General features: G+C 47.8%; 1 protein-coding gene across 1 annotated transcript; it reads right to left on the reverse strand.

Annotated features, from left to right (window-relative positions):
- Window positions 1–481: 481 nt before the first annotated feature.
- Window positions 482–5,158, reverse strand: FITM2 (fat storage inducing transmembrane protein 2). Its single transcript, XM_062642039.1, has 2 exons — window positions 4,951–5,158; window positions 482–3,047 (listed from the first exon to the last, which is right to left on the reverse strand). Exons 1-2 carry the CDS (start codon window positions 5,121–5,123, stop codon window positions 2,405–2,407), a joined length of 816 nt encoding a protein of 271 aa, XP_062498023.1. The 5' UTR covers window positions 5,124–5,158; the 3' UTR covers window positions 482–2,404.
- Between the last annotated feature and the right edge of the window lie 4,068 nt (window positions 5,159–9,226).

The raw sequence follows: 9,226 nt of genomic DNA on the forward strand, positions 1-9,226 counted from the left end.
GCTGAAGTACAAGGAAGCAGATACTTACTCTAAAACAGTTGAAAAGCACAAAGAGAAGGTCTGGAGCGCAAGGGAACCTTCTGAGCCAACAGCTGGTTCATGGTCTCTGGGTACTGAAAAAGCCACATACACCAAGATTTCCAAACTCATAACCAGTATTACAGCCCACGGGAATTTCCCCATACATTTCAATGGAATAGGCTTTCACTCTGCTACAATAAGCAACTCTCCATGGATACAAAATGAACTGCCTGATGCAACAGGCACACATTAGGACACTTGGCTGCGTCAGGCAGGGCTTGCTTTTGTTTTTCTACCCTGTAGTTCTGAGAACCTGTGTTATATTCACCCATTGCAATACTGCAGAATTATCAGTGTCAGTGTGATCAAGCATCCCCATAAGCACAAAAACACCGGGAGGCTGGATCATTCAGGGAAGTGAGGAGCAGCAGCAGTATCTTTTACACACATCAGAAACAGATTCTCAAAGACACAAACAGTGATTTTTATTACATTATTTAAATAAAAAAAATGAGAATAACCATCTCCTACATTATTCCCATAATAAAAAGTTTATATGACACTGTTAGAAGTGGACAGAAGTATCCATCTAGCGATTGCACAAAACATCTGTGAAACTGAACATAATTTCAACACGTCAATTGGTTTAAATAAATAGCATTTCCTTTTCCAAGGCCTTCTCTATGTAGCAAAATTACATAAAGAAAACCTACAACAGAAACTTAAGTCAGAAAATCTTCTGGGAATATAATCCTTTTTCATGGTGAAAGTGGCTCGCGGTCTAGATTAACTCTATTGGGAGCAGGCTTATATTACATCAAAAGAATATCTGCAAATGAATTTGCATTGTTTAAACAAATTTAATTTAACCCAATATGAGTTAATCAGTGCAAATTTTCCAAAGAGTCAGCTTAAAAGGCAATTAAATGCAAAAACAAAAGTAAGAGCTTGACACAAAATACATAACCTCCTGAAACAGCTTCTTTCTGAGAGGCGATTTGTACCTTCTAAGGATGCACAATAACTCCTGCTGGCCACCGAATTCAGTGGCAATTCGGGTGAATTTGGCTCTCCTCAGAGGCAGACCACAAGTCTGGATTTAACCCTGCTGTATTTATTGCAAACGCTGTTGCTCTCTTGCTGGAAGAGAGCTGCTGAGATGGCAAAACGGAACATAACCAAGATTAGACTACAGTGCATCATACCCTATATTCAGCAAAATAATCACCTTGGAGTCAAATGCTCCAGACAGGTCAAGTCTGCTCTCAGATCAGCAGGCACTACCTTGCCCAGAGCCCTTTCAGGCCATCTTGCTTGTCAAAACAACTTTTACACAGTCATGAATAAGCCTTCATGAGACAATAGAAAGCTTTTCAAGATAAAAATTACGCTAAATGTCTGATTGATATGAGTAAACCCATCCCATCTCCTATCTATTCATTATATAATAGTAGTGTTTTATTCAGTAGTGGGTTTCCAGCCACATCAAAAGTGGCCACAGCTTTATATGCAATCAAATTAAGCAGCTTGTTGGTACAGTGAATAAGCAAGAATAAATGTTGCTTCAAGCACACTGGTTTGCAGCCCGCAGGATAAACAATGTGTTTCATTCATTTCCAAGCAGACCAAGCTTAGAAGGTTAAGCTAACTTGCAACACCAGCATTTCACTGTTCTTCTAGAAGAAACATACCACAAAGTACTCGTTGTTGCAAAGGGTGCAACTCATAAGATTAAAACATTAAAACCCCAATTCTTGTATCAGATGTTCTAGCAAAGTGGGAAGGAGTTTGGGGTTTTTTTTTGTGTCATGAATAAAGTGATGAAGTATTATTTACAGGTACTACACCTAAGGAGAAAGTTAAGGCTTGTTTTCTGAGAGTTTCCTTTTCAAAGGCAGGTATGAATTTAAAGTCACAGTCTGCTGAAGACACTACAACTCAGATGTATTCGCATTGCTGCAGAAGGTGCAGACAGCTAAGAGGCATTTGTGGCAAAGTGTATTTAACATACAATTACATGAGATGCTCTAGTTTCACAAGGGAGCCATATACTGCTTTGACGAGTACTGATATTTTAGCAACACTTAGACCTCTGCCAGCCTTGGATCTGCTACTCCATTTATGTGTAAGAGAAACAGATCCAACTTCTTATTTCTTTGATGAGAATGCCAGTCAGCAACTCCTAAAAAAGAGCAGACCTCTTCCAATACCAGTTATTTTTCTCCCAGGGAAGAAGCTCATTATCACCTGCCAGCCATCAGCTAGCACAGATCTGGTTTCCTCCAACCCATCACCTTGTTCCTTACAGTGGAAATACAGTAACCATTCCTACATTCAACTACTCCAGTACTGAAAGCAAAATCCCAACGTTTTAGAACTTATTTTATCTGCTATAACCATATTTCTTTGAACTCAAAGGTATATTTGGAAGAGGTAGTCCAGGAGAAAAGGGTTTCAAGTACCAAGATCTGTATGTCCCGTACCAAGCCGACAGACCTATCAGTGCACCGATAAGCTTTTGACTGAAGTCATGGAAATACAGGGCAGTAGAGAGAAACATGAACACCCAGATCATGGTGAGAAAACACAAGGAAACAAACAGGGCGTTGATCACAACACGCAGCTTAGAGTTCTGGTCTATGGAGAAGCCTTCCAGCACAGCCACTTCCTCCATGATCATCAGAGCACAGTATGAGAGGAGAAAACAGTGTCCTGAGATATCAAAACCATTCCAGATCCCGTTGTGCTGGTGGCATTCCTGCTTGTTGTCGAACAGCCGGCGAGGCTCGCTGACTTTACCCGAGGTAGAGCACGCACCGGTGAGATTCTCAATGTACATGAAGACTCTGGTACAGACATACCAGACAGCAGTGCCCACCAGCAGCGCGCTGAGACGCCGCAGCACCGTCAAAATGCTCTTCATGCGACCATACAGGAGCTTGCTCTTGGCAAACTGGTAGGTGGTGACTGTGATGAAGGGCAGCAGAAGCCAGAACGTCCATGCCCAAGCCACCTTCACAAAGTATCTGCCAGAGAAAAGCCAAAAGAGAAACATGCATGTGTGAAACTTCACAGGAACTGAGGGTGGTGCTTGAAGGAGCAGGTTTTCAAGGTCACTGCTCAGAACTGTCCAAATTAGACACTTGTACACTCACATCAAAGTAAAGTATAGCTAAAATCTTAACCCTCTCCCCACTCTCAGGCCCAACACATGAGTAATTCCTTAACCAGGTACTTCTACTATTTCCCAGGCAGTGTTCCCTTGGACCTAAAGCCCTTGTTTGGACTTGCAGTTCAGTTTTGCAATCGCTGTTACCCTACAAACCCGCTCAACTCTGCCCTACTCAAACTGCAGCTGTGAAGAACGTATTTTTAGCTTGCTACCCTTACACAGTAACCCTTCCTCTGACTCTCTTCATCTCAATTATCTTTACTTTTAAAGCCCTTCACAACCTCAACCTCTTACCACTGAATAAGACAGCAGAAGGGCTGATTCTTTTCCCTAATGAGCCCATGAAACTTTTCCTGTCATCACCTTATAAAGCAAATGAAGCAGCACAATGTGTTTGCTCCTCTGCTGTCCCTCCAGCTGATGAGCTTTCCTTTAGCATACACAAACCCTTTAATCTCTGAATTCACTTTCTGCCTGATGATTTTTGCTGTAATGCTTATAAAATCTTGAAAACCAAGTGATGATGTGTTGATATCCTGTTTAGCAAGAGACTAGTCGTCAAATCTTAAAGTGGAGCATGTGCATGTGAATTTACTAATGAGTTAAGGAGACCATAGTCTACGATCTTTCTCCTATTAGACCCTCCAATGCAGCTGGCTTCCTATCAACTGGTGGGAGAGGGGAACTGTGCAGCCCCATCCTTACCCATATCCTGGGCTGATTGGGGAATTCTTGTCTGCAGCTGAGCTGTAGCTTGACACACACAGTCATCCTTCAACCACCACTTCAGCATCAAAGACAGAAAGAAGTAGCACCAGAGTTCTGTATCTTCATTAAGACCCTAACAAACACTGTCAGGGCCTGCCCCAGGATTTTGAGGAGCGCCTCCTTTGCTCTTCATTTTACAGTAGAAGTGGCATCTGTGTGGCAACGGCAGCTGCTGCCATGGAATAGAAACTGAAAACTGAGATAGTTAAAAGCAAAAGGCAGCTGCTGACATAGCTGCTGCTGGCCAACCAGCAGGGATTTGTGGGGAAAAAGCTGCTGGATCCAGGGACTGTCAGTACACATAACCTGCCTCTGTTTAAAAAGGAGAGCTGAACTGCTGCATGTTTTTACTGTGAGATCAATGTGCTCCTGCCAGCCCTTCCTTTCAATCTCACTAAGAGCAGCTCCTCTCCCACACGTCACCAAGTGAAAAATCGGGATCAGTAAGGGGCAAAGCCCCCCAGGTCAGAGGGGAAAACGGCAACTTCAGCTTCGCTGCCCGCTGTGTAGCAGGCAAAGCACCCGTGCACCAGCCGGGCTCAGCGCCTTCCTCATTCCCTTCACAGGGTTCACAGGCAGTTTAGGAGTGACTAAAGCAGCTGAACCGTTGACTAAGTGCTAGAAAAGGATGGCAGGAACTCTGCTGTTACCAAAGACGCTGAAGGACTTATTTTCTTCAGCTTGCTAACTTCCTGCTTACTTAAGGAATTACCTGGGAACTAAAGAAGGGAAAACATTGCTCTCCCCCCCCTTCCAACAAAACCTGAGCGGGAAACTCCACTGTTCTTGGCTCTCGCAGTCCCACACCCCACCGGAGACGTGAGCACCAGGCAATCCAGCTGACACCACCCCACCGCCGGGCACACACCGCCCACACCGAACCACCCCAGCGCCGGCCCCCACGACCGGGGCAGGCGGGTGTCGCTGTCCCCGTCCTCCCGCCCCGGGGCCCGCGCTCGCTCCCCGCCGCCCGTCCCGGTTCTCCTCACACGTTGAGCGGGTTGCGCTTGTTCTGCAAGGGCGTCTCGGGCACCAGGTCGGCGTCCTTGAGGGCGGACCCGAGGACGACGATGGCGAGCAGCAGCCAGGGCAGCCTGCGCCGCACCCGCCCGGCCGCCAGCGCGGCCCGCAGCCAGCGCCCGCACCGCTCCAGCCGCTCCATCCCCGCCGCGCCGCGCCGCGCCGCGCAGCCCGCCCGGCCGCCGTACGACGTCACACGCCGCGCACCGGGCACCGGCCCCGCCCGCCGCCTCGCCGCTAGGGCGCCCCCTTGCGGCCCCGGCCAGGTGGCTGCGGCGGGAGGGCGCCCCCTGCAGGGCGCTGCGGTGGGAGCTGATCCGCGAGGGTCCGCGGTCCATAGGGCTGCGGGGTCTGTGCCGGAGCCAGGGTCCCACAGCGGGAGAAGGTCCCTCTGTACATCCGTGTCACAGGAATAAAACGTGCTCAGAGGCTGGGGCTGTTCAGGCTGGCGAAGAGAAGCTGCGTGGAGACCTCAGAGCAGCCTTCCAGTATCGGAAGGGGGGCTCTAGGGCTGCTGGGGAGGGACTCCTCATTAGGGACTGTAGTGATAGGACAAGGGGTAACGGGTTCAAAGTTAAACAGGGAAAGTTTAGATTGCATATAAGGAGGAAATTCTTTACTGTGAGGGTGGTGAGGCCCTGGAATGGGTTGCCCAAGGATGCTGTGAATGCTCCATCCCTGGCGGTGTTCAACGCCAGGTTGGACGGAGCCTTGGGTGGCAGGGTTTAGTGGGAGGTTTCCCTGCCCATGGCAGGGGGGTTGGAACTGGAGGATGGTAAGGTCCTTTCCAATCCTAACTATTCTAGGAGTCTATTCTAAGCTCCCATTTCCCACTGTCTCCTATCAAAATGAGAACTGAGATGGTGTTTTGTATCCATCACCTGATGGGCAGGATGCTTCTGCAGAAGGGCATCACAAGAGAACACTCCAAGGGGCTCATGGGCTGTAGTGTCTGCACTGCAGAATGCTAGAACTGGTTAGGTTGCAAAGACCTTTAATATCTTTTAAGTCCATCACTAAACCATGTCCCTCAGTGCCACATCTGTACATCTTTTAAATACCCCAGGGATGGTGACTCCACCACTTCCCCAGCTTGTTTCCAATGCTTGACAACCTTTTCAGTGCATAAATACTTCCTACTCTCTGATCTAAACCTCCCCTGGTGCACCTTGAGGCTGTCTTCTCCTGTGCCATAAGTTGGCATCCACCACCCCTGGAGTCACCTCCTCTGAAAGACAAGGTCTTACCATAATATCCAAGGGGAAAATTGACAGTTTCCACATAGTAGAATTTTATGTTTAGGTAGGCTTAAGACAGAGGCAGAAACCATCTCTGGGGCTGCCAAAGCACCCACACCTTCTCACTGCCCATGTTTATAGCTGGAAGTGATGTCCAAGCACTGGCCATCACCGTGGTATTTGAGACCTATTTCATCTATTGAACTTCTGCCACTGTCATTTCAACTTCATTTTTGACACATGACAAAAAGCACCAGCAAGCAGGAAACGGCTAAAGGAACAAAGAGCCTTTGTTCATCCCAGCGGCCTAGGGAAGAAAAATGTGGGAGGGGACAAAAAAAAGCAGACCCTATCTGAGACAGGATGGGAAAGTATTTCTTGCCAGAGCGCGTTTCAAAGCCGGTTTGCAGTCATCGTCAGCAAATCTATGACAACATCTGGGCTGAAAGAGCAGAAGGACACATCAAAGCAGTCCCAGTAGATACGAAGGGTTTCAGCTAAGGAGGTTATCCAAGGTAAATGGCACTTGGCAATTTGTTTAGGCGTTGTTTTTAGCAGGACTGCCACGGCCGTGTCTGGCACTCCCAGCCACAGCATTGTACCCCTGAATCAGAAAAGACACAGCTGCGTTCACTCGAATGAGTGAGGATAAGAGGGGCTGGGAGAGGGTTAAGCAGAGTCCGGCATTGTCTGCCTAAATCCCTCTCCGCCTTTGAAACCTTGCCTCCTTTGCTTCCCAGGTTTGGGTCTCAGCCTGTTTGCAATGCCTGCGAGCTGGAGGTGGCGAGCTGCTCGGCTGGTTGCTAATGAAGCATGCTGTGGTTTCTACCACGCAGCAGGAGGATTTCATACTCTTGGCACCTGTTCCAGATGAATGGAATCGATGGCATGGGCTGGGAATGTGTCTATCTTCAGCCCAGCTTGAAATGTCTGAGGATTATCTCTGTAAATCACGGATTTTCGCAAGTGCAGTGAGCAAAGCGCAGCTGGGTCCAGGTGTCCTGCAGATTCAGAGTAAATCTCTACTGTCGGGCCATGTATTTGCTGCCATGTGCACCAGCCAAGGCCAATAGTCCTTCTGAGGAGCCAGTCGCCATTCCTCTGTAAAGAATCAGAGAGGAATTTAAGTCTTTTAAAACAGAAGAAAAACTTATATTCAGAAAGAGGGAATATGGGTTGTTCTAGGGGGATTGCAGAAAGCTCCCAAAGAGCTCTCACTGATACGTGGTTGAACTGCAACAGGTATAAACCATACTAAACTGAGTTACTTTCTCAGGTATAGCAGACATGGCTGTCCTTCCCTTTCTCTGTATCTCTTTCCTTAACTTCATCAAATCACTGATGAAGTTAAGGAAATACATCAAATACATCAAATGCCTGATTCAAGCCGAAATCTTCCAGACTATTTGCTTAAAATCCTGTTTGCTTACTTTCTGGTTTAATTTTGTCCAAGACCCCCACAGTTTGTTTCACTTTCCTTGGGGAATCACATTTTGCCTCTAAAGCGTGCAGGGACAGATTCCTTAGGAGCTGTAGAGCCACTTTCAGAACTGAAAATGTTTGGTAAGGTGGGTTCTGCGGGGCCAGTTACACCACAGGAAAGGTGTGCTCCGGGAGCATCAGGAAGAGATGGCAGGTGCCCATCCAAGCATGCTGCCCAGCGGGATCAGCAGGGCCCCCAGCCTGTGTCTACACACTTGGAGGGGCTGAGTTACCCCGCAGGTAAACTCTCATTTGGGCTTGGGAGACCTTCTCTCCTCCTGGCTTGTCCTCCCGCCTCACAGCAATTCCCACCTCCTGCTTCCCATAACTGCCCCCAGCCCTTCCCTCTGGAAGCCAGGTGCTCCTTGCCGAGCCTCCCTGCTCCCTGTTTTCCTTGGTGAACACTGCTCACATCTCCATGACTGATTGTGTCTGGATTTGATCATGGAACGTCCTGGAACGTTCGCATGAGAGGTGCTACATAAGCAGAATTCGGGCTGTATTTTCTTTGTCTAATAGGAGCTTAAGCTGGGAGTTTAAGATAGCTTTGGCCCTTTGTTGAGACACCATCCATCAACCTCAGTGCTTTTTGCTCTGCAGCCTTCTCTATTCACTGTCAGCTCATGTTGTGCTTTGTTCCCTTGTCAGTGATGCCTTTGAAATGCAGCCTGGGGCAGAGGAGCAGCAGCCTTCCCTCACACTGGCTTACACCTTTGCTGTCACTCTCTGGTGGGGAGGGATGCTCTTCCTGCGAGCCCCAGTCTTGTCAGAACCAAGGGTAAGTCTCCCTCCTGCAAACAGATGCTGTTGTTTACAGACAAGATGCTGAGTGGAGAGACAGAAAGGAGATGATGTTAACTCGCCACCTGTGTGGCTGCGCAAACAAAGGGGAAAGGTCCTTCCCAGTTCTGAAACCCCAAGAATTTGGGGGGAAAAGTGTGGAAATTAACCCCAGGGAATCTGTAAAGACTGAACCCTTGATGAAAACCTCTTCAGGTGGCACATTTCCCCTCCATCTCTCCTCAAATGAACAGGAAGGGTATGATCCGAGCTGCAGGGAATTTTCAGCATACTTGGTGGTTGTATCCAAAGAGTAAAATATTTTGGGATGTAGGGCAAAGCATAAGAAACATAAGAACAAACCAATGCAGTTTTCAGTCGCAGAAACCTTGTTAATGCTGCAAATTAATACCTACTGGTTCAGAATATTTACATTCCTTGTTCTGCACAGCCAGATTGCAGCAGAGCAGACCAACAGCTGGTTTTAATACACAGGAGGGGATGGTTCCGTGATGAGCATGGCCTCTTGAGGAGCTGGGTGTAATTTTTGGCTCAGACAAACCCCCTTCTCCAGCCATTGGCAAGTCCCTTAACCTCTGTATCCCATACCCTGAGCAGGATATGGGAGAGGTTCTGTTCTACTCCTTCCTAAACCTCTTTCAGAGACAACTGTGAGGTTGTGGTGGGCTGCAATAATGATCTGAAGAGCTTGAAAGTAACCAGAGTAGGCAAAGATGCAAAATAG

The sequence above is a fragment of the Pezoporus occidentalis genome, unplaced genomic scaffold, assembly GCF_034315485.1.
Source record: "Pezoporus occidentalis ecotype Australia unplaced genomic scaffold, CSIRO_AGI_Poc_V1 ctg70, whole genome shotgun sequence".
NCBI lineage: Eukaryota > Metazoa > Chordata > Aves > Psittaciformes > Psittacidae > Pezoporus > Pezoporus occidentalis.